This window comes from Pygocentrus nattereri, chromosome 14 (assembly GCF_015220715.1).
Source record: "Pygocentrus nattereri isolate fPygNat1 chromosome 14, fPygNat1.pri, whole genome shotgun sequence".
Taxonomy (NCBI): Eukaryota; Metazoa; Chordata; class Actinopteri; order Characiformes; family Serrasalmidae; genus Pygocentrus; species Pygocentrus nattereri.
This window is the reverse complement of record NC_051224.1, coordinates 24098639-24125168: the sequence shown is the minus strand read 5'-3', so window position 1 is coordinate 24125168 and position 26530 is coordinate 24098639. Positions and strand designations below refer to the sequence as shown.

General features: G+C 39.6%; 2 protein-coding genes across 4 annotated transcripts in view; one reads left to right on the top strand and one right to left on the bottom strand.

The window, feature by feature from the left end:
- The window catches only part of nbr1b (NBR1 autophagy cargo receptor b), a 33310-nt gene extending 29764 nt beyond the window's left edge, over positions 1-3546 (top strand). The window contains exons 20-22 of the mRNA XM_017715456.2: positions 478-544; positions 1223-1319; positions 3154-3546. Of these exons, the coding sequence (XP_017570945.1) occupies positions 478-544; positions 1223-1319; positions 3154-3327 (338 nt within the window). The 3' untranslated portion in view covers positions 3328-3546. The remainder of the gene's footprint in view (positions 1-477; positions 545-1222; positions 1320-3153) is intronic.
- Positions 3547-11878: 8332 nt separating this feature from the next.
- The window catches only part of LOC108413818 (deleted in malignant brain tumors 1 protein-like), a 90599-nt gene continuing 75947 nt past the window's right edge, over positions 11879-26530 (bottom strand). For all 3 annotated transcript variants that reach the window (XM_037544558.1, XM_037544559.1, XM_037544560.1), the window contains 7 exons: positions 25999-26286; positions 22424-22711; positions 21213-21500; positions 18437-18724; positions 13881-14201; positions 13671-13802; positions 11879-12421 (listed from right to left, as the gene is read on the bottom strand). In XM_037544558.1, the coding sequence (XP_037400455.1) occupies positions 12279-12421; positions 13671-13802; positions 13881-14201; positions 18437-18724; positions 21213-21500; positions 22424-22711; positions 25999-26286 (1748 nt within the window). In that variant the 3' untranslated portion in view covers positions 11879-12278. The remainder of the gene's footprint in view (positions 12422-13670; positions 13803-13880; positions 14202-18436; positions 18725-21212; positions 21501-22423; positions 22712-25998; positions 26287-26530) is intronic.

Genomic DNA, 26530 nt, shown 5'->3' with positions numbered 1-26530 from the left:
TGGCAACAGCGCAGAACAGAAGTTAAAGTCTGAATGAAGCTGAGAGCTGGTCATAGTTAATTATCTTCTCAACGATGTTCGTTTAAATTGACTTAAAAATCTAAACTATACATATTAGTTTGTGCTGATGATGCACGTGATTCATTCACTTGACGTTACTGAGTAGGATGTGCTCATCTGGGTCATTTCAGGACGCCGATTCGTCACATTAATGACTTGAGTCACTTACCTAGACGAGTGTGAACCATAATGTCAGAGAGATCAGATTTGAGCAAAAAAATCAGACTTGAGCAAAAAATCGGATTTGTGCAACGAGGCTTGTAATGTGAACGTAGCTGAACTGTACACCAGCAAATTGGAGCTACAAGAGAAGAGTCTCTCATACAGTGGCCATGGAGAGCATACAGACAGTTTAATGCTCTGCCATCGCTCGTACGCTTTTATTAACTCATGCTCTGGTGGCTTTGTGTTTTGTAGATTTGGCGTCCAGTCCCTCAGAGCCTGGGAGCTCTTGTCCAGCTGACTCTGAGATACAGGAACTCAAGTAAGGCGTGTATAATGTGTGTGTGCTGTGTGAAGATGAGATGGGGAGGTTCTCAGTATCAGACTCTGTGTCTGAGTGTGGGCTGCATGATTCTTAAATGGAAAATTTATTTTTTCTTAAAATAGTTTTTGCTTTTGAAATCATGAATCTGATGATTTTTCAGCACCAGTTATGGAAAGAATAAAATCCTTGTTTACTAAATTCTTACATGCACCCTTTAAAGAGATGCTTTTTAAGGGGTTCTTTGCATTGGGAAAGGGTTTGTCTGATTGATGTAGAATGCGCTATAGATAGTTCTATATAGAAGTTTTGAAAACGCACTAGAAAGGGTCCTTCTGTTGGTACAGGCTTGACATTGTCACAATTGCAGAACCCTTTCTGCCACCATTTTCAAAAAGGTTCTGTGTAGAACCATCCACAGCACATTCTCCATCAATCGGAAGAACCATTTCATGATGCAAAGAACCCTATATGTCACATAGGTCTTTTTCTTCCCATTTTCCAGACAAATAAATAACTTCTACTTAAAGGTTGTTTTGACAGGAAATAAAAAATGAAGGGTCTCTGACTTTTGCACAGTGCTGTAAATGGTTTTTATTGATGAATTGAATACTGTGCTAATTATGGCTGATGCAGATTCTGTCTCCTTCTTTGTCTCTCTTTGACCCCTCCTCTCAGAGCAAACAGTATAACTGGAGGTTTAGTGAAAGGTGCTCTCTCCGTAGCTGCATCTGCCTATAAAGCTCTGTTTACGGGGCAGCCTGGCCCTGAACAGGTGAGCGCTCATGGCGAGAATCAGGTTTTTTTTCTCTGGATAGAGGTGAACAGCTTACTGCCTCTTACAGCTGATGATGGTGGCATCAAATTAGAGCATTATAAAAGTCTTTGAATAAAATCATTTGAATTTATGTTTTGAATCCATAAAAAGGCATTCATTCATATAAACAATTACCTTGATGTATCAGCAGGTTGAGTGCATAGCTCTCTTTTACATTAAGAAACTCACCCACGCCTCTCTCTCATATATGTGTGTGTGTGTGTGTGTGTGTGTGTATGTATATGTATATATATATATATATATATATATATATATATATATATATATATATATATATATATATATATATATATATGTTTCGATGTTCAGTTCCTTAAGCCGACCACTCGCTGCACAGCCGACAGTTCATGCTTGTGGGAAAGAAAGAAGTAAAATCCTTCATATGGCTTCAGCGTCTCCTACAGCTGTCAAAGTCATTGCTTAGCAACGGCGTCTCAGTGGAGTGATACAGTGTTGTGTACAGTTTGAATAAACCATGATATATTGATTTTATATATATATATATATATATATATATATATATATATATATATATGACAGCTGTAGGAGACGCTGAAGCCATATGAAGGATTTTACTTCTTTCTTTCCCACAAGCAGAAAATGGACACCTTTTAAGATCACATTTGAATGACGGCCGATTTGGTCAGACTCTGAAGATGAGACTACACTAAATTCCCAAACTGTCCGTTGTCCATGAACTGTCGGCTGTGCAGCGAGTGGGCGGCTTAAGGAACTGAACATCGAAACATATTAAACACTGCGTTCACGGCCAGTTTATTAATTTCTTACTTCATGAACAGTTAACAGTAGAACACTCAAGGAGTGTGTTATCGCGTATAACATCATGGCTGCGATGATCTCCGATGACCAGATCACAGCCTTGATGTTATTTCACGATAACAGACCCCGTCTCACGTTCTGTTACTTATGTCACTGTTGTCGGAACAAAACCTCCTATCTCCAAAATGGTCATTTTACAGGAAAAGGAAAAAACATACATTACTTTTAATGTGCGTCAGTGGAGCCAGAGTTTTTGCCAAGTCATTTTGGGCCATTTCTTTTGGTCAGTTCTTCATGAAATTTACACACAATATAAAGGGCAACATACATTTTTGAATTATTATTTGAAACATAATTATTACTTAAAAAAAAAATTAAAGGCTAGTTTATCTTTTTTCCAGTAAAATATTTTTGTAATCTTTGAAAGTCAGTGCAAGGTTTTTATTGATCAAGGCCGAGTTTCCCAAAAGCATCAAACTACGAAGATGATTCAGAAATGGTTGAGCGAGCCTCACACAGAACATTCCCTACCAGTTACGGTGATCGTAGCACCAAACCCAGCCCAGTTTTTTGTGTGGTCCATAGTGAGAGACTTAAAATCTAATAATTTTCTTGTGTTTATAAATAAGGTCTTGCTTGTATTTAAAGCTCTTAAAACATTTTACTAATCTATTAAAGTATTATAGTGCATCTAGATGATTTCACTCAGCTAAAGCAGACTTACTGTAAGTTCCAAAGATCTCTTATCCCTCTGGAATAGCATTTGAGTCATGGCATTTTATCTCTCTAGTATTTTTTTATATTTATTATCTTGTAACTGAAATAAAAAGTCCTGTATGTTTTATTCTTTATAGCTACTTCATTCTATAAAAGCTACTTTTGTTGTCTTTGTATTTATTATGTGTTCTGGCAGGTAAGTTGCTTCATTTCAGCTGGTGTGAAAAGGAGCCACAGTGTCACGTTTGTAAATGACACTTTCTCCTCTCTGTAGCTTCCTGAGGAAGCTGCCACGCAGGATGCCATGATGGCCGTCCTGGTGGAAATGGGCTTCGGCGACCGAGCGCTGAACCAGCGTTTGCTGCAGAAACACGGCCGCAACCTTCTGGACGTGGTCAACGAACTGGTGCACATGCAAGACAACGACTGGTACTCCACCCGCTACTGACACCGCTGTAGTACTCCGTCTACTTTCTCTCCGTCTCCCCTTCTGTGTGCATTTGTTATTGACCGTGATCCAGAGTGTTTCCATGATCCACATCAAAGGGGAATTCCACTGATTTTTCTGAATTCATGCACCTAATTAAACTGTTATGATGTAAACAGAGCCGTTCGGAGTGGTTTGGTGTGAAACGCTCAGTTCTAGAGAAACTTACCAAGTCAGAATTGTTCACAGTGGTGGTGATAGGAACCAGACATCCACCTCTAAAAGCTCCCTCATGGAAAATACTACATGAAATGGTTATGAATTCACTGCCTGATGATTGAGGCACTGTTTTATGATGGTTTTGAGAAGATAAACTCATGGTGGAGGGATACATGCAGGGTGTTGTGAGGCAAAATAGTCCCCAGAGAAAACTTCTTATTTCAGATTTTCCACTATTTTCCATCATCAACATTCCATATGAACTCAGACTAGTGTTGGTTCATGGGTGGTTTTGGATAGTAAATAAAATTTGTATTGAATTAAAAAAAGCCTATGTTTGTGTTGTAGTTATGGCAACCCCTGGTTCCTATCACCACCACTGTAAACCACTGGTGGTTGGTGTAGTGTAGTGGTTAACACCTTTGCCTTTCACATTGTAGATTGGGGTTCAATCCCCCACCAGAGCAAGCACCCTACACTATACTGATGAGTCCTTGGGCAAGACTCCTAACACCACCTTGGCCTACCTGTGTAAAAATGATCAAATTGTAAAGTCGTTCTGGATAAGAGCGTCTGCCAAATGCCATAAATGTAAAATGTAAATGTCAAGACATCTGAACCACTTCACACCAAACTGCTGTCAATCTCTCTGTTTACACCTCACATACTGCATTGTGATGAAATTTGGAAAAATCATTGGAATCCCCATTAAGGGTTCAAAGTGAGGGATCTTAAGTAGAGAATTATCATCATATCATCAATTATCAGCATTTATTTCCTGAACACTTGTGTTTGTCAGAGCTCATTGTCGAAGGGCATTTATAATCACGTCATCATCACAGAGGGCCACAGTTATGCAGTTAAAGGTGTGGGAAACAATCATTTATCTGAAATCATTATTATCAAGAAATTTTATTAAAATGAACCAAAATTAAATCTGTTTCACCCCAAGAAATTGTGTGATTGCAGAGACATAGAAATGCACTAAAATTGCTCTTTGAATTTATATGATCTAGATGTCATTAAAATGTTACATCGGTCACTAAAAGTCGGTAAGCTGAAAGACGGCGCTTTATTTATTTATTTATTTTTATACGCTTGCTGGCCACTTTATTAGGTACCAACCCACCTATACCTATTGTACAGTTTATCGGCTGCACTGGCCGTGTAGTTTCACTTCAGTACAGACTGTAGTCCATCTGTTTCTCTGCATATAGCAGAGCAGGTATTATTTGCGTGGTGGATCATTCTCAGCACATAGTGTGTTGAGAATAAGTCCAGAAGTGATCCTGTAGCCAGTTAAGGACCATTAGATTATCAAAGTAAAGAAATGCTAACTGAAGTTTTACATTTGACTGGGCAGATCGACTGAAAGTCTCCTGTCCATAACAGAATTTACAGTGTCTTAAACTAATACACATACAAAATGTCTTTAGAACTAATTGGCCAGAGCAGACTGGTCTGTGTCAGAAACAGCAAAAATGGAAGGTAGGGAAGGGCAACATACCTGTTGTCTGGTTTTGTAAGGTTGTAAGGTAGCTAGCATGGTAGTGAGATTGAGTGAGCTAACTTTTTAGGTTGTGTATTGAATAATGACGCATGCTGGCCGTACTGGCTGTCGCTTCGCTTCTGAACTTTAAATTTATTGTTTAATCAGCGCCTCTGTTGCTCAAGACTGTTCAGATTCAGATTCAGATTCCTTTATTGATCCCAGGGGGAAATTGCAGTTGTTAGAGTTGCAGCCATTTATGTAAAAATAAACACTTTACTAATAATTTAAGACAATATAGAGAATTTACAGTATGTACACCAGATTTAAGTACTTAACAATATAGTAAGGTGGCGGTGATTGTGATAGTAATATGAAACATCAGGTATAAAGCAGTTACAATTATTTAAATTATTTAAATTAAGTTAGTGTCCCTCTGAGTTATTGCACACGCCGTTGTTATTATTGCACAGATGAACGGTTTCGTATTGAGTTTGTGAATCACACACTGAGGGAGTTATAGAGTTTGATGGCCACAGGTAAGAATGACTTCCTGGGGCGCTCTGTGGTGCATTTTGGTAGAGTTGATATATTGCTTTAGAAAGTTCCTGACTACATGTTACCAATCACCTTTAAATTTAGACCAACACTTTCACTGGATCAGCTCTTCGTTTGACCTGCTAAGAAGTCTTCTGTCCTGCTATCTCCAGGAATTGATATACTCTTGAGTATCTTCAGAAACAATTGATAAATAAATAGAAATATATAATAATACATTATTAATTTTTTTATTATGTGGACAACTGATGTTGAAACATGAACATGTTTACAGAATAAAAAGCATTCATCTGCTGTTTAGTCTCATTATAAGCTTCTGCGCAACAGTTTGTTTGCTGCCCCAGAACAGGTGCCCAAGTTCAGTACAGCGCCCCCTAGCAGTGAGCAGAGTGATCCAGCGAGGCGGAATGAGGTTAGGAAGTGCACCTTTTATGAATCTGAGTGCACATTATTAAATATTGCAACCAATTACTAAAAATCACAATTTAATTTAGGATTCTGTTAGTCTGTCTAATTAATTTTGAGCCTCTAAAAATGGGGGTGGCTACGTATGAAAGTAGCTGTCAGTCCTTTAGCTTCAGTTCACCCAGTTTGGATGCAAATAGCCTCAAATTAAAGCTAGTCTGAACTTTGAGCTCATATTCACTGTTTAAGCTCTACTCTAATGTGCTGTGGTGTGACAGATAAAATGAAAGTAGCTTTATTGACACCTGCATATTTTATTTACGGACATCCAATACGTTATGTTGAACACAGCATGCGGAGAAACAGATGGACTACAGTCTGTAATTGTATACTGACAAAGTGCACCTACATGGTCAGTGAAGCTCATTGAATAGACAATGCGTGCAGATACAAACTACCTAATAAAGCGGTCAGTGAGTAATAAAGTGCTGTAGTGTTACTGCTTATAAGAGTAGCTTTCGCTTTTAAACGTGTGGTTTCTGTTCTTGGAGAAAGAACAGTGGGATACAATGTGCAATAGATTTGTCTGTCTTAAGCTCCAGGAAAGTGGAGGAGGAATCATATAGCCTGCAGGTAGGAACCTGATAGCAGCTTGTATTGGTAAAAATCTGCATGATTTGTAGGTGAGAAATGTGTGAAACATGCTTTCCTTCTGCTTTTATTTGTCACTTTTTGGAAAAATAATGCACTTGGAGGTCAGCCTTAATATAGGACGTTAGCTGATCATCATGAATTAAGCTCGTTACGCTTGTAATACTAATTCCATATCAAAGAGGGTCCTAATGTGGTGCAGGCGGTTTGTAGTATTGTTTAAAAATAAAAAGAAGCATTCCTTTATTTTTCTTGCTTTTGACATGGCGCGGCTAAACCTGTAACTGTATGCTGAATGATGAGTACTGTATCACGCTGTGAACAGCGTCATTCCTGATAGATGTGCTTCAGAGGGGATCACGTCTGGCACAGGAACGAACTGTACGCTGTGATTTTAATGGATGCTCTGAAATGAAAAATAGTGGCAATCATTGATTATTTACACTTTGCTCCAGGGTTCATGTTAATACTTGTAGTTAATATTGTGTATTCATTCCAAAACAGGAAATTGACTTATATTTTGATAATTACATGAAGTAAATTAAATGAAATCTTCTACTTGAGATGGTGGACGTCGGTAAAGCACCTTAGATGAATATTCTGTAAGGAGAGATTTGAACCTGCCTGCTGGCAGTGGCTTGGAAAAAAACAAATCATTCCCCTGAACGCTGTGTTTATCTTCTTGTGACATATCAGAGATCTCTTGCTAATCAGAGTGGAAGTGAATATTTTGTTAGTTGTGTACGAAAGCAGTTCATTTACTGTATGTGTGAAGTAGCTGGACATACACTGTAAAAATGATTTGGTGTTTTAATTTTCATCAAGTGAGCCTGGCTGTCTTAAAATTAAGCTTTTATTGAACTTATTGAATTAAAAGGTTATGATGTTTCCAATTTCTTTGTTATTTTTGGAGAATATTGAATATTGAAAAATACTAATGTTCTTTCCAATACTCGTAGCTGTAAGGGTTATTGCTCAGATAACCAGCTGAAATGAACATAGGGTGGTGCACTGGCGTTGCACAGAACATTGGCAGCATGCTGAGGAGCTTTATTTTTTTTATCCAAAAATAGTTCAGGGACATCGGTGGTCTTTTGTGTCAGATGAGTAATGGAGGCTGCCTCTTCAGATGAGCTAATGAGCTACAGTCAAATGCAAGCATATTTACCTCCCTGTTGAAGTGAAAATGTTAACACGTCCTCTACAGCGAACACATTTAAATATGGCATTTCTTGGTTAATTTTAGCGAACAATTTCTATTTATTTACATTACGAGTTTAACATTGTTTGGAAAAACAAAAACATAAAATGTGCTATAACTTTGTACGGGTAAAGTATAAAGTAAAAACAGGCATTGTGCAATTAAAAATGCACGTTAACTTAATTTCACTGATCAGAAAAACAACACCATATGGTGATCAGGGGTGCCCAAACTTTTGCATGTGAACGTAACTCTAGTGTGCCACAGTGGACGCTGATGAGGGCTGGTCATTTTCTACACAAGGCCCAAGTTAACGAGTACTCAAACACCCATGCACATCCCTATTTGTGAATAATTTTGTCGGGATCTTAATGCACCTCTTACAACTTCTGTTCACCTTCTAAACTCTCGCCTTCCTTGATGAGGCACAATGGCGCAGTGGGTAGCGCTGGGGTTCAATTCCCCGGCCGGGTGACCAGGCTCCTTTCTGTGTGTTTGCATGTTCCCCCCGTTTCTGTGTGGGGTTCCTCCCAAAGACATGCAGTCAGGCCAATTGGACATGCTAAATTGCCCCTAGGTGTGAATGTGTATGGGCTGGCAACCCGTCCAGGGTGTATCCTGCCTTCTGCCCAATGACCACTGGGATAGGCTCCAGCACCCCCCCGACCATGGAGGAGAAGTGTCTTAGAAAGTGTGTGTGTGTGTGTGTGTGTGTGTGTTTGTGTGTGTGTGATGTCCTTGCATGATGTGTCTGGATGTTAGGCCTCATTCAGCTAAACGTCAAGCAACAGATAATCTAGCTGGATTATTCCTAAAGTGATTTGAATATTGTGATCTATACGGTTTATAACCAAAACGCTGAAAAATATCAATGCAGATTTTTACCCACGTTGTCAAGCCGTAGTTCAAGTTAACAGAACGCAATACCCTGATTGTTGCTCAGACAACTCGCTATTAGAGCTTCACTGAATGGAATTTTTGACATAGCCCGGTTATGGTTCACCCAGAACGCAAACAAAGTTTCCTCTCTTACCCTAAATGTAGTTGATCAGCCAAGATGTGTTTGGTGTTAGAAGTTTGCTTCTTTAGTTTCAGCGCTATAGCTACAAGGCTAATACAGTAGAAGCCTATGACTTCCATTATTTTGCTACATAAATCTCCTAGTTTCAGCTCTAAACTAAGAAAATAAACTTTGGACACGTCTTGGCTGATCGACCACATTTGGATCACACATCATGCAGGAATCATATCAGTATCAGCAGATTAATGTTGAATATTGATGTAGATTAGTTCATTAGATTTCACCCATATATTGAAATTACATGATGTATTTGTTGTATTATTTGAGAAGCAGAATTTAATTTTGTTTAATAATTGTTTACATCATTTAAAACTGCACACAAATATTTCTCTTTAATGCTAATCCAGATGGAATTGGCTCCAGTTATGTTTTTACATGTGCATATATGATGTATCATGGCGGCATATGTTTACATGAAAATCTGGTGTCAGGCCAAAATTCCCATATCTGTGCATTTTGTCTGAGAAACAGGGTAAATGTGGTTTTCCTCACTGAGCTGTTCTTTTAAGTTTTTAAATTAAAACAACAGATGTTTTTACAGTGTATGAACCTGCTGTTGGACCTGTTTTAGTGCTGTTAGGACTAACACCGAAGGACTTTCATACAGTTTGAGTTTGAGGTCATCTCTTTGAACACTTTCCACAACTCCAACAAATCCCATTCCTTCTCTGGTGGTCTTCGGTGCTCGTAGAGGTCAAGGGAATTTTGAGAACAGACCAAAAAAACTTGGACCATGTGCTTTTAAAGCTTACGCAGTAGAGTGAACGTGTTCTCTCTGTAAGCTGGACAGGGTTTCTGGTGATCTGAAAGCTGCACAGTGAATCAACTCATGCTGTTTGTTATTGACATACACCTGATGTATGAATCTGTCTGTAATAAATGTCCTGGTAGTTCCTCTGTATCCTGTCTTTCTTCTTACTGTCAATGAATGAATGAATAAATGAATCCCTTTTTTGTCACTAGTCCCAAGTACCAGCGAAATTAGCCATCAACCCATCCGTACACACAATATGACAAGTGGGGGAGACAGGACAGGAAGACAGGGATGAGGAAATGTACAGAATACATGGGGAAAGGGGAGGAGATAAAAAAAACACCCCCCAGACTATGTTCCTAAGGGAGTACAGTCTGGGAACAGTAGTGGAGGCCTGGAGAAGTCGCTTTGCCTGGCATCCCAGTCTAGGTGCCTCAGTCCGCAAAGTGTCTTAGCGATAACAAGCAAATTGCCATGGAGACAACCTTGAACGGGTACCAGGCAGAGTCAACAATTCCAATTTGCACGACTACTCTCCTAGTTCATTCTGGTCTCCAAATCGATCCGTTCTCCTTTGCAAAGCCGAGAGCTTCTCCAAGATGTTATCCATGTTGCGGTTTATGGTCACAGTCTGAGTGCTGACAGCTCTGCCCACCACGTCAATCATCTCGGGCAGCTGTAAGGGGCCCTTGACGGCTGTCCACATTTCTCAAATCTCGCAATAAACCAGGGCAATGCCTAATCCAATCAGCAGTATACCTGTAATTATGGTTCCGAATAGGTAGACGTCCTCAATGTCCTCCACGGAAAGAGCCACCAGCTGCAAATGTTTTGGCAGGACAGGCTGGTTCCCCCAGGTTTAAAGCCTGCTTCACACAGACTAACTCTTCATTTCAGTTGAATTTGCTGGGATGAACAACATTGTTTTGCAGAATGCTGGGCCAAATAAATTTCTAATATAAAACTAAAATACAAATAGTGATACTGCTTTTTGTACGTAGGTATGAGTTAATGTGATTGCATACCATTTGTCCCTGTATTCATCTTGTGAACAGCAGACCTAAATTATTCCTAAAGTTGTTTAAGTGTTACTTAGTTCAAATTAACATTTTAAATCCATCGGGTAACAATTTACTTAAGGGTCTCGCTGCATGACCCTTTACCTTAATTATATTTATTTTAGTAAAATAAATGATTGAACATTCCATTTTGTCACTACCAAAACCATCATAATACTGTCAAAACGTTACTCAGTGTTTCAGTAGTAACAACTGTAGCTCACTTTGAGGAGAACTCAAAAAAAAAAAAGAAAGTACATGACTAGGCAACACAGGTAACACATAAAATCAGGGTATTTTTCATTAAAACACACAATTCAAAAATACATGTGTTTCAGTAATAAAAATTCTTAATGTTCCACACTGATTCTCACACTTGGGACCAATTCATTTCAAAGCAGTGGGATCTAAATGGTCACCATGTAGCCATAAGGGACAGGGATGCAGCCTAACATCCTGCTGTAAAATGCAGGGTGTGGCTAAAATAACGCTCCACCTATGGACTAAAATTCTGGGTTTCGGTTGTGACATGAAAATGTGGTACATTTTTTGAATAAAGTTTATTGGGTAAAAAATAAACTCAATAAACATAAATGTACCATTTTTACATTTACATTTTCAAGAGTAAATGTAGGGGTCAGGGTTTGGGACAGACACCTTCCAATAGAAAGTACTCTTTAAATGATGATTTTGTAGATATTTAGTATAATAGAGATAATTAATACTATATTAATGTAAATGTAAATATCTAAAATCTAAAACAGTAACTGATGGACAGATCAGTATGTGCTCACGTTTTTGCCATTATATCATTTTATTGGAAGTGCCTAATTACAGAGGTTTCATTGAATTAAATTACAACCATGATTCCAAAAAGTTGGGAAAAAAGTATGTTTACCACTGTGTTACATCTCCTTTTCCTTTTAACTGCACTTAATTGTTCTGAAGGACTGAAGATGGCAATGGATTCAGATTACATTTTTTTTGCCATTCCTCTGTTATAAAAGTGCACACCTGGGCTTAAGGAGACACCCGGTTTCGGGTATTTTTGAATATTTCAAACATTCCTAGGCCTTTTTTTTTGCACTTTATGTAAGGAATGCAAGTAGCTGACGTGTGTGTGTGTGTGTGTGTGTGTGTGTGTGTGTGTGTGTGTGTGTGTGTGTATATATATATATATATATATATATATATCAAATAAAACTCCAGTGTCATTCTTTCTCTGCCAGATCATAGTGAAAAAGCCACACAAAGTATAGATAATAGTTAGAAAATCATGAAAATTAGTAGACAGGGACTATAAAATAAACTGTTAATAGTTGTTTTAGCTCTCCAGAGAAACAAATAAGCAAATTTATAGATATGACAAAATAGATTTAGATATAAGTAAGAAAATACTGAACAACAGCAGAGAAATGACCTACAGATAAATGCTTACAATGAGTGAACCCTAGTGAACAATCAGCGTTTCCAGGAGTTCTTTAGCTTCCTGTTGTCTCCTAAAAATTGCCAAGACAAATCTGCTTTTCTTAACAATTTGAATAAATGCCTGTTTACTATTTTTGAGTACTAGCATAAACATTATTGCAGTTGCCATCATCCTTTTCCTCCGTTTGGGTGAAAGCAGTTTCTGCATTCAGGTGAACATCTTCATTGTCACCACTGGCCATGGCATAGATCCCATACACATTATCCATACCTACAGAACGATGTTGAGTTAATGTTCATCTGTAAATGAGTTTTACAGTGGTGTTGGAATGTTTGTGAACCCTTTAGATCTCTTTGAATTTCTACATAAAATACAATCAAACTTTCTCACATGAGCACCAAGCCTTACTGTCCTGCTATGACGTTTCTATAGGATTAAGGTCTGGACTTTGACTCACCCATCCAAAACCCAAAATTTATTTTGCTTCAACCATTCTTTATAGGCTAACTGGTGTTTTTTAGGGTCATTGTCTTTCGGCAGGACCCACCTTCTGTTGAGGTTCAGTTCACAGGTGAATGCCCTAATATTTACATGTATAATAAGGGTTCATAGCTCCATCAAATAAGCAGCAAAACAGCCCAAAACCATGATACTGCCACCACCATGTTTCACAGTTGGAATGCGGATGCTGAAATGCAGTGTTCAGTTTTGGCCAAACATAACATTTCTTATTTAGGTCATAAAGTTTTTGTTTTTGTCTTATATGTCTACATAACATTATTGCAATAGTCTTCTGGCTCATCCAGGTGGAAACTTTTAGCAGGTTTAATGTTCTTCCTAGACAGTAGTGTGTTTTTCCATGCACTTATTCTACACATACTTTTCTTGTTCAGTGTTTGCCTGATGAAGGACTACTATTAGTAATATTAGTAAGTGTGAGAGAGGCCTGCAGATCCTTGGATGTTTTGCTGGGCTTCTTTGTGGTTTCGCAGAATATTATACAGCTTACTCTTGGAGTCATTTTAGTTGGATGACCAGACATTCACACCTGATTATCATCCAATTGATTTAAACCTCCTGGCCCTATCAAATATCATCTGGACCAAGATGATGATTCTAAAGGTTTGCATACTTTGCCAAACTAAATATTTAATGTTGGATCATTTTGTTTAATAAATGAATAAAAAAACTATATAATTGATTATATTTTTTGTGTCATTGGATCTTTTCATGTATTGCTATCACAAATGAAGATCTGTTCTTGTTTTAGGTCATACGTCTGCAGAAATTAAAATGATGTTAGAGTTCTTTACCTTCACACACCACTGTATATACAACATGCAAAAAGCATTTAATTAGTATGCTGATTTTTTGATCAGGTTGGGATTGTCATTACACCAAGTTCATGGGGAGCTGTATGTTACTGAAACTGAAGAACAATAAAAAAGGAAGAAATGGGCTGTTCATATTTTAAATGATTATTGCAGGTATACATACAAGCAAATGAGAAAGTACTCACAACGTCCATCGTCAGTCATCATAGCCATCTGATATTTTTTTTCTTTACATCTCTTCATGAAGCAAATGATTGGCACTAATATGAGTAACAGTCCTGCTGCCACTCCAGAAATGATGAATGGAGCCAGTGATGCTGTTAGAAAAATCACCATCAAGATTTTCTTGCTTTAAACAGAGACCAAAGGAGCAAACAAAGACTGGTGCATCTTACCTTTCACAGAGACAGCCAAGAGTTCAGAGCTAGGAGAGTTAAAAGTGTGTGGAGACGCAGTGAATTCATAAACACAGCTGTAGTTTCCCTGGTGGACGAAATCTGCCTCAGGAAAGAAGAAGGTGGTTGAGTGGTCAACAGCTGACTGAGTTCTGGCTCTGGATCCACTAAATTCCAAGTGGAATGAGCCTCCTGGATACTGTGGCTTAGTGGAGCAGATGATTGAGAAGCTTTGACCTCTGGTCACCTCTGGTCCCTCTTGCCCCCAGTAGAACCATCCACCATTATGTTTGAGGGAGATTTTGGGCTCCAGTAAATTCACTGGATAACAAAAAAGACACTTTTAACAAGAATTTCTTAGCACAGTACAAAAAAACACAACAACTGCAAAATACAGCATAGATCAACTACAAAACCTTGCTAAAATCTCGACTGAGAACTTTGATCTGGTATGTCAGTACTAAGACTCTTTGAGAACAAAATCTACTTCAGCAGTACAGAAAGTGACAGGAGTTCCATCCTTGGTCTTTAAATGATGCAGAATTCTTTATCAGAAAAAAAAATTGCCTGTGAACTGGGTTTCTACAGGTCAGATGCAATAGTTTCGTACAAACCTACTGTACATCCTACCATTTCCAGGAAAAATTGCACCTGGCGTTTAGTGGAAAAGTTCAGAATGACTGGAATGGCCTTGCGATTCAATTGTCAATCATGTGTACCCTAGATAACTCTGTCTCAGTCTGCTATGGTACATTTAGCTGAACTGACTGAGAGGCTTGCTGAACTAATGTCCTGAAAAATCTCCCCCAGGTGTCTCAACTGTCTCAGTAGGAATTGTTAACAATTGCATCACCCCAATAAGCTACGGTAGAGGTATTTAAAGCAGATGATAACCTGGTCCACAAACCTTTTCAATGTTGCCTTGGCCTAATGAAGGCCAAAAGGCATCACAGAAAACTGGAAGAGCCCCAGGGTATCCAGAAAGCCATCATTTCTGTAGACAAGCTCTCAGTGGCACTTGACAATAGCCCATACATAGGTTGGTAGTTGTCAGCCACTTAGCTTTACCCTAACAATCTATCTAGGTATCAGTTTTAGGCTAATAAAGTTTGGTGTTTGTGTTCTTTACACCTAGCAGTTGGTACATGTACTTTAACAGTTAAGACATGCAATTGGACATTGGATCAGGCAATTTGGATTTTAGAAGCTGTAAAGGACAGCTGGATGAGAAACCAAGCCAATGTCTTTGCCCTGAACATTTTGTTTTCCATGTTAAAGCAGTTCTCTGCCTTGCTCCTTTCAAGAGATTCCATCCTAACCTGTTCAAACAGTACACCCTCAACAGGGAGAGCCTCTAAAAGAACTTTCAGGGGACTTTTCCTGGCTGTTTGCTAACACAGTTGGCATGATCTACAAAAATCAGCCACTTCCCTTGTCAAATTCTGTCTTTTGTCTCCTGCCCAGAGGATGGAATGGCCTAGGACAAGTCAAGATACTTTTCCTCTTTTTGAGGGACCACCAGCTGTGCCTCAAGACCACAGTACTCCATTCTGCCTGCAAAACTTACTTTCCTGGCTCCTGCACTAGAAGATATTGAACATCCATTTTCATCTGTGTAGGGTAGACCTGATAGACCATTTCCACCATGCATTATGTCTATGGAGCCATCCTGTTTGATGTCACTAGCACAGGTCAGCGTTTGCAGGGTGACGGCATGGGGAATGTTTTCTTTATACACAATTAGGTTACATCTGGATGCTATGGCATGTATATCAAAAAATAAATCCCCAAAACAGTTCATGCCTTCATGGCTACCATTTATCCACTCTCAGATAGACACTTCCACCATGATAATGCACTGTCACAAGATAGTTACCATCACCCAATAATTTCAGGATGAAATCAACTTTGCTTTGAGCATCTTTGGGATGAGGCTGACTGCAGCATGTCTGTACAGCTGTCCATGTATCACAATGTATGCAGCATCATGTAGAATACATGCCCAAAACAGCCAAAAACAGTGCTAAATTGTTTAGTTTCTCAACAATGTCAACTGAGTATGAAGAGCAAACACTCGGTACTCGGTAAGTCAATGATGGATCACATGTCTTAGGGCCATCACATACAGCCTAACACAGCCATGTCAGAACACAGCACTGTGTTCAAACACCAGCTACAGATGACTGAGTTTCTCTATACTATTGTAGTAGTTTGAGGGGTGAACCGCAATATGTCAACACCAGACAAACATGAATCTGCAAAAATCAGAGCAATAGAAAATATCAATAATACTAATTTGTGTGCATGACAGTCAAGTACAAATGTGGATGTACTTTACATGTGCATTGATATAAACAAATGCTGCAACTATTTCATTTTCCATTTAAAGACACATTACACTGTGCTTTTGTTGTCATACACTGGAATAATACAGCATTTATTCTAGGGAATTAATTACCCTAAACAATCACTCTACTATGTTAACAACACACTATTTTGTTTATTTCACATTTTATTTTTTCCCAGTTGTCATTTGAATACTATTAAGTTTGGTCAGCAGGGAAGGAGTGCACTCACTGCTGGATATCAGACTCCACCCATGAGCACGGCCATTAGCTTTCATGCCAAACACTGCTGTTTTACTGGCTTGCTACTGAAACATTTGCATGAATTAGTGTGTGCTTCATGTAAATGACTTGTAAATAAGGTGCTGCTAGACTGATTTCATGCACTGAAGCTGCTATAGCATTTATGCTCAAATCTCCACGTGTTTCCACTACAAAATTGTTATGAATCAGGCGCAGAGCAGTTCATACCTTATAAAAGGCAACAAAACGTGTTCTTTTTTAGGCAACTTTGATGATGAATGGCCATTAGATCTTTACATTTTGACCATTAACTACTTCTTCAATTCCTCTTACTCAACTATTCATGGCTTCTTAAATTCCTTTGTTTATATCAATGCGCATGTTAAGTAAGTACATCCACTTTTGTACTGGACTTTCATGCACACAAATTAGTATTATTGATATTTTCTATTGTTCTTATTTTTGTAATTACAGATTATGTTGATAATAGTTTTGGTTACTTAGCCACATCCAGCATTTATGCCCAAATTTACATGCACTCCTACCAGATATGAGTTAGTTTGTACAGATATGTCAAAGATGCAAGCAATTCCATAAATTTGTGTGCGCTCATCTTACGCTCAGATATGCCCATAAGCGTCTTTAATGAACAAGAACCGATGTGAGAAAAGTGAAGGAACTGAGAATACGGAAGGTGATGGAAAGTTAACTAACAATTAATACGACTAACACATAAGTGCAAGTACATCCTCGACAGTACCCTGTCATTTCAATCCCACATTAATAACATCACTCAATCTGCTTACTTTCACCTCAGAAATATTAATCGCTTGCGACCCTCTTTCCTCTGACACTACTGCTATTTTGGTCCATAGTCTTGTTACGTCACGCCTGGATTACTGTAATTCTCTCCTCTTTGGCCTCCCCCTAAAATCACTACACAAACTTCAAATGGTTCAGAACTCTGCTGCACGTATCATTACAAGAACTCCTTCTTTCCATCACATCACTCCTGTTTTGCATCAGCTGCACTGGCTCCCGGTTACTCAACGCATGCAATACAAAATATTACTCCTTACTTTCAAAGCAATTCATAACCTCACCCCTCCGTATATTTTTGACCTTATTAATCTCACTTCACATTCACGATCACTGAGATCATCTGCCTCTATCCACCTGTCTGTACCCACTATACACCTTAGCACCATGCTCTACCTCCTGACTTAAGGAACTCTGACTCTATTTTACATTTCAAGTCGGGTCTCAAAACATATCTCTTTAGATCTGCATATAACTCCTAACTCCAATCACTGTTTTATTCATTTTATCCATTTTTATTTTATTTTCATTTATTTTATTTTATTTTATACTTTGAGTTATCTCTTGGTTTTTACTGTGTTTTTTACTGTGTTTTATTGTTTTACTTGTTTATTTACTATTATTATTGTCTCATTTTATGTAAGGTGACCTTGAGTGTCAGAAAGGTGCCGTCAAATAAAATGTATTATATTATTATTATTATAAGTAAGTTATCATGTTACATCTTTATATAAATAAAAATAATTCTTAGTTCATGAACAATGTAATAAGTTAGTACACAGATAGTGAGCAAGTAAGCTATAAACTAATGACAAACTGACTTATCAACTAACAGTGTACTCAATTACTAATTGAAAAGTGCTTAATCATTTACTAATAGCTAATTCTTAATGAACAGTTAACTAATAACTAAACAATGGGAAATGAATAGTTGATTTTTATATAATTAATGATTGATTGGCGACCAATAACATAAAGTGTTACCAAAAAAGTAATCTACCCCATCCTAAACATTGACTTTACATTTAAATTTTATTTGTATGGGGATCTGAAGAACAGCTTAATGAAGCACAGGATTAAACCATTAAGACCTCTTCATAATGTCAGCCAAGATTTTAGGACCAAAACTGCAAACAAAATTAGTCTTACCTATAACAGAGATATTAACAGAGCTGCTCTGTGGAGAACTGAAATCACGTCCGGAAACCCTGGTCTGGTACTGGCAGTAGTAAAACCCCTCATGAATAAAGTCCACTTCAGGAAAACTGAAGGTGACAGAGTTTCCATTTTTGATCTCAGTATAAGACCCAGAATGTTTCATCAGAGTGAAGGTTCCACCTGTGAACTTGGTTTCCACAGAGCAGGTGATGTCCACCTTCTCTCCCCATGTGGCTTCTTTGGTAGGACTAAGAAAGATGCTTGGAGTGGGTAGAATCACTGAAAAAGAAATATCATTAAATACATGCTGGGGGAAAAAAGATAATCTAAATTATAATGGCATTTGAATTTAGTTCAGAATACAAAGTTTGACCTGTTGAATTTAAATTCTGCATTTGGCAGAAAGAATAACTAACTAGTTACAAATCACATGGAACACACCAAATGTAACAATGTCTTTTTTTTCTTTTAATTAATATTAAGGACAATATGAGCACAAAATTCCAGGGAGCTTTAGAGCTAAATGGAGAATGGTGAGAGCTTTTCTAACACCTGAAGTCTTTATCAAAGCTCAATATGGCATACACACCAAATGTTATCCTTAAAATGAATTTTATCATAAATTTACCTAACAATGATATGGCATGGCATGATTGTTAGCACCAGACGAGCTGGTTTGAGTTTTTTTTTTTATAACTGCTGATCTCCTGGGATTTTCATGCACAACAATCTCTAGAGTTTATTGAATATTGCAATATCGAGCCTTGTCATGGTGGAAGGGCTTGTATGGTCTAGGGATCTTCAGGGCTATATTGTCTGGAGCAGTATGTTCCTGGTAGGGTCTCCCAAGACAAACAGGTCTGGAATGAAGACCCAGACAAACTTGATCCAAAACCCCCCCAGATCAAGGGATATGAGATACCATGTACCCAGCCCAGGAGCTGGCAATGCTTTAGGGGCATAAATCCCCGCAGCAGCAACTGGCTCTTGGCAAGTGAAACATAACCTTGCTGGGGGAGGAACCGGAGCTTATGTGGAAGGTTAAAAGGTACCAAGTAGATATAGTTGGGCTCAACTCCACTCAGTGTTCGCTCTGGAACCAAACCTTCATAGGGATTGGTCCTTCTCTTATTCAAAAAAATAAGGTGCAAAGTGGGTTTCACAAGACCCTGGCCAGGTGCCAAGCAGTTGGAGTTTGTCCCAGTGGATGAAAGGGTCACCTGAATGTGAATTAAAATTGCAGGGAGAACAACTCTGACTGTTGTGTGTGCTTAGGCACCAGACAACAGCTTCAAGTAGTTGACTTTTTTGGAGTGAATGGGTGGGGTTTTGGAAAGGGCCCCACCTACAGATTCCATAGTCTTGCTTGGAGACTTAAAGCTCTTGTTGGCAATGACTGAGAAACTTGGAGGTGGGAGATCGGGAAGCTCAGCCTTCCCGATTTAAACCTGAAAGTTGAACTGTTACTGGATTTCTGTGCTACTCAAGGATTGTTTATAAAGAAACCCCAAAAGGTATTCTGTTAAGACCTTTAGCTGAGCTGCTGCCGTACCAAGGTTGTTCATCTCTTCAGCAAGGGTGGCTGAGCAAAAATTAGGTTGGCAGCTAGTCACTGTGTCCTTATCTGCAGTGTGGCTCAGTTGCATGCAGAGGTGAAGAGTAATAGAGAGAAAGTGAATGGTGAAGCCACGAGGGAGAATAACACCAGGCATTAGTTCTCTCACTTTGTAGTCTTTGAAGTCACTCAACCGACTGAGCTTCCAAGTGACATTTTATGGTGGTAGATCTGCCTGGGAGAGTGACTGAAGCTGAAGTGATCAAGGGAGCCAAGCATGTGGGATTCTGAGCTCAGCATCCACAATCACTCTGTCCTCTTGAATGTCAGCAAGACAAAGGAGCTGATAGCGGACTTCCACAAGGAGTGCATGAGAGGAACTAACACCCAGTCAGGATCAATGGTGCCTCCAGTGGAGTGAGTGAACAGCTTCCGGTACTTGGTGTCCACAGTGCACATGACTTTTCAAAGCAAAACCAACCAACCAACACCCTGGTGAAGAAGGTCCGTCAGTGCCTTTACCACCTTAGATATTTGAGAGATCTTAAACTGCTCTCCATGGTGTTAAAGAACTTTTATACTTGAACCACCAAAAGCATCCTGACGGGAAGCATTGCAGTCTGTTTTTTTGTTAATGGCATCATGCAGGGTATGCAGGCTTTCCAGAGGGTGAAGTGATCAGATGAGGGCATCATCCAAACAAAGTTCCCAAACATGCAGTATAGAACAAACAGTGCTGGGTGAAAGCCAGAAAGACACTGAAAGACCTCAGCCATCCCAACAATTTCTCTTTTGCGGTCAACACAGAGAAAATAAAGGGAAGTTTATTTCCGAAGGCCAATCAGGGCCTCAACAAAGACGACAACTCGGACTACTGGACAATGACCATATGCAATACACACAACACATGCTGCTATATTTAGAAGTATTTATAACATTTATAAATCTCCTTTCTTGTATTAACTCTTGCTTATTTGCACACATCTGCATTTTACAATCAAATGTATTAATTTTTAAATTAGATTCTGGTTTATATATTTTATACTCTTCTTCCCTATTCCTTTTTTATTCTTACATTTTTTCTATTGTATATTCCGGTTATCATGGCAACACACAGTTGTATAAACATTTCACCGCACATTATAGTGTGTATATGTATTTGCAAAACAGGCAAAAATTTAGAGCAAAAAGGTCAAAGAGAGAGCTGCTTACCTACAACAGAGAAATGAACAGATCTACTATGTGGAGAGCTGAAATCACGTCTGGAAACACTGATCTGGTACTGGCAGTAGTAAGACCCCTCATGAACAAAGTCCACTTTTGGTAAACTGAAGGTGATGGAGCTTCCACTCTTGGTCTCTCTAAATGACCCAGAGTTCTGTATCAGAGTGAAGGATCCACCTGTGAACTGGGTTTCTACAGAGCAGGTGATGTCAACCTTTTCTCCCCATGTGACCTCTTTGGTGGGATGGAGAGAGATGCTTGGTGTGGGTAGAGGCACTGAAAAAGAATTGGGCATAAGAAAATTTGTTGAGTTATTCCAAATTATATAACATTATTTTATGTACAATGGAATACTGTAATGTAGGTTAGTGAGCATGCTAGATGTAGGTGCAAGTGTACTTGCAGCACTGACAATAATACAAAAGAACGTACTAGATGGTATAAAACAAATTACAATGGAGAATCCAAATGTAGACATGGAGGAACACTTCTAATGCACAGCACGTAAGATGTGCTTTCAAAAGCCCGTCTATATTAGGAGCCAGGTTGGAGGATGGACCAGGAACACTCCTAAGGTTATGACCAAAACTGGGACCTGAACAGGTGACTGGACATCGCAATGGAGAGGAGAAAGAACACTGAATTGGATGAGAGACAGGACATCAGACTGGAAAGGAGATGGGACACTGGACTGGGACTGTAGTTTAAACTGGTTGAGGGACGGGATAAGGAGCTGTATAACTACTGAGACCGGGACAGGAACCATGACAGCAACAAATACTGGGACAGTGGCAGGAACAATAACAGTAAGACACAGAACAGAAAGAGGGGCAAATACAGAATGTGGACTATCAGGCCATACAGGGAACCGGAATGGCGGCCGGGCAGGGAACTGCAAGGGTGGTCAGGCAGGGAACTGCAGGGGGGCGGCCAGGCATGATCTAGTCTTCTGTCATGTTGGTTCAGAGAGGAGGCTGGATGCAGGTAAGTGTACCTTATATTATGAATATGAACTACAACTGAAAACAATACAAAAAGTAAGAGTGGGGAAACCACAGGAAAGACAGTGAAACACTGGGGATAATGTGCTAAATACATTATCTGAACTGCTGAATTATCTGCAATGTATGGCTGATTTGATTTGATTTCATTTGAACTGCAAAATTTAGAGCAAAAAGTTCAAAGAGAATGTTTCTTACCTACAACAGAGAAATTAATAGATCTACTGTGCGGAGAGCTGAAATCACGACTGGAAACACTAATCCGGTACTGGCAGTAGTAAGACCCCTCATGAACAAAGTCCACTTCTGTTAAACTGAAGGTGATTAAGGTTCCATTCTTGGTCTCTCTAAATGACCCAGAGTTCTGTATCAGAGTGAAGGATCCACCCGTGAACTTGGTTTCTACAGAGCATGTGATGTCAACCTGCTCTCCCCATGTGACCTCTTTGGTGGGATGGAGAGAGATGCCTGGTCTGGGTAGAGGCACTGAAAAAAATGGGAATACAAAAAGTTGAGTTAACCCAAATTATATAATATTGAGTTAACCCAAATTTTTTTCTGCACAAAGGAATACTGTATTGTTGAGTTAGTGAGGATGCTAGATGTAGGCGCAAGCATATTTTATTTAACAAATATAAACTACAAGCTTTGACAACAATACAAAAACATACCATATAACTTATAAAACAAATAACAATGAAGAAACCAAATGTAGACACAGAGAAACTCTTCTAATGCACAGCATAAAAGATATGAATCCAAAAGCCCATTTATGTCAGGAGCCAGATTGAAGGACAGACCAGGAACACTCCTAGGGATATGACCAAAACTGGGAACTGAACAGGTGGCTGGACATCGCAATGGAAAGGAGAAAGAACACCAAACTGGGTGGGAGATGGGACACCAGATTGGAAGGGAGATACAGGGACAAATACAGAATGTGGACTATCAGGCTGTGCATGGAACTGGAATGGCCATCAGGCAGGAAATGGCAAGGGGAGCCAGACAGGGACCTGTGTGGGGGGTGGGGTGTCAGGCAGGGAACTGGAAGTGTGGCTGGGCAGAAGGGTGAATGTCTGCTGTGTCCTGTGCACCTGGGGGTCTATCAGCCACAGCCTAGGCTGCTGTCTTGAGGCTTAGCAGGAGGTGGTGTCTTCTCTTATTCAAAAAAATAAGGTGCAAAGTGGGTTTCACAAGACCCTGGCCATGTGCCAAGCAGTTGGAGTTTGTCCCAGTGGATGAAAGGGTCACCTGAATGTGAATTAAAATTGCAGGGAGAACAACTCTGACTGTTGTGTGTGCTTAGGCACCAGACAACAGCTTCAAGTAGTTGACTTTTTTGGAGTGAATGGGTGGGGTTTTGGAAAGGGCCCCACCTACAGATTCCATAGTCTTGCTTGGAGACTTAAAGCTCTTGTTGGCAATGACTGAGAAACTTGGAGGTGGGAGATCGGGAAGCTCAGCCTTCCCGATTTAAACCTGAAAGTTGAACTGTTACTGGATTTCTGTGCTACTCAAGGATTGTTCATAAAGAAACCCAAATTCAAACACAAAGACGTTTATAAGTGTACTTGGTACCAGAGCTCCTTGGGTCAAAAGTCACTGATCGACTTTGTTGTCGTTTCATTTGACCTGGGACAATATGTCCTGGACATCTGAGTAAAAGGAGGTCCTGAGCAGTCAGCAGGGAACAGGGAGCAGGGAACACTGGTGGTCAGACGTGGTAGATCCAAGTGAATAGTGAGGGTGTGCTAGGAAAGACTGCTAGAGGCCCCTGTTCAGAATGATTTTAACTCTCACCTCTGAGAAAACCTTTCATGTGCCAGAAAAGGGATCTATGAGACATAAGACAAAGCTCTCTTTTTACTGGTCAGTCTACATCCCAACCCTCACCTATATTCATCAGCTTTGGGTAATAACCAGAAGGAAGAGATCAAAAATACCATCCTGACCATCAAATATTGCCCTTTCTACCTTACTCTGGAATTTATTTTGGTCATAGTCAGTGCCAATTATATTCCACCTCTGGCAGACACTGCCTTGTGTGAACTACATGAGGTTCTCACCCAACACCATACTCATCACTGGGATGCTGCACTGATTGTGGTGTGGGACTTTAACAGTGGCAATCAGAGCAGGGTATGTCTTCACCATCATGGAGCATGACATAAGGAAAGCTTTCGGGAGTGTGAACACCAGGCAGGCAGCAGGACCAGATGGCATCTCTGGTACAGTTTGCATACCACCCCAACTGCTCAACTGATGATTACATCATACACTTTCATTGCACAGAGCTTAGACCCATGTGGACACTAAAAAGGGAAATTATGTAAAAAATGCTCTCAGCTCAGCATGTAATACTATAATCCCCTCTATACTCACCACCAAGTTGGACCAGGGACTAAATCCATCCCTAGGTCAGTTGTGGGGTGCTCATGAGTAAGAGAGACCCACAGAATAGGCAGACAAGAAAAGTCAAAACAGTCCTCAAAACCTCACGTAAAACAGAGAAGAAAAACCCCAAAAGATATTCTGTTAAGACCTTTAGCTGAGCTGCTGCCGTACCAAGGTTGTTTGTCTCTTCAGCAAGGGTGGCTGAGCAAAAATTAGGTTGGCAGCTAGTCACTGTGTCCTTATCTGCAGCGTGGCTCAGTTGCATGCAGAGGTGAAGAGTAATAGAGAGAAAGCGAATGGTGAAGCCACGAGGGAGAACAACACCAGGCATTAGTTCTCTCACTTTGTAGTCTTTGAAGTCACTCAACCGACTGAGCTTCCAAGTGACATTTTATGGTGGCAGATCTGCCTGGGAGAGTGACTGAAGCTGAAGTGATCAAGGGAGCCAAGCATGTGGGATTCTGAGCTCAGCATCCACAATCACTCTGTCCTCTTGAATGTCAGCAAGACAAAGGAGCTGATAGCGGACTTCCACAAGGAGTGCATGAGAGGAACTAACACCCAGTCAGGATCAATGGTGCCTCCAGTGGAGTGAGTGAACAGCTTCCGGTACTTGGTGTCCACAGTGCACATGACTTTTCAAAGCAAAACCAACCAACCAACACCCTGGTGAAGAAGGTCCGTCAGTGCCTTTACCACCTTAGATATTTGAGAGATCTTAAACTGCTCTCCATGGTGTTAAAGAACTTTTATACTTGAACCACCAAAAGCATCCTGATGGGAAGCATTGCAGTCTGTTTTTTTGTTAATGGCATCATGCAGGGTATGCAGGCTTTCCAGAGGGTGATCAGATGAGGGCATCATCCAAACAAAGTTCCCAAACATGCAGTATAGAACAAACAGTGCTGGGTGAAAGCCAGAAAGACACTGAAAGACCTCAGCCATCCCAACAATTTCTCTTTTGCGATCAACACAGAGAAAATAAAGGGAAGTTTATTTCCGAAGGCCAATCAGGGCCTCAACAAAGACAACAACTCGGACTACTGGACAATGACCATATGCAATACACACAACACATGCTGCTATATTTAGAAGTATTTATAACATTTAAATCTCCTTTATTGAATTAACTCTTGCTCATTTGCACACATCTGCATTTTACAATCAAATGTATTAATTTTTAAATTAGATTCTGGTTTATATATTTTATACTCTTCTTCCCTATTCCTTTTTTATTCTTACATTTTTTCTATTGTATATTCCGGTTATCATGGCAACACACAGTTGTATAAACATTTCACTGCACATTATAGTGTGTATATGTATTTGCAAAACAGGCAAAACTTTAGAGCAAAAAGGTCAAAGAGAGAGCCGCTTACCTACAACAGAGAAATGAACAGATCTACTATGTGGAGAGCTGAAATCACGTCTGGAAACACTGATCTGGTACTGGCAGTAGTAAGACCCCTCATGAACAAAGTCCACTTTTGGTAAACTGAAGGTGATGGAGCTTCCACTCTTGGTCTCTCTAAATGACCCAGAGTTCTGTATCAGAGTGAAGGATCCACCTGTGAACTGGGTTTCTACAGAACAGGTGATGTCAACCTTTTCTCCCCATGTGACCTCTTTGGTGGGATGGAGAGAGATGCTTGGTGTGGGTAGAGGCACTGAAAAAGAATTGGGCATAAGAAAATTTGTTGAGTTATTCCAAATTATATAACATTATTTTATGTACAATGGAATACTGTAATGTGGGTTAGTGAGCATGCTAGATGTAGGTGCAAGTGTACTTGCAGCACTGACAATAATACAAAAGAACGTACTAGATGGTGTAAAAAAAAAAATTACAATGGAGAAACCAAATGTAGACATGGAGGAACACTTCTAATGCACAGCACGTAAGATGTGCTT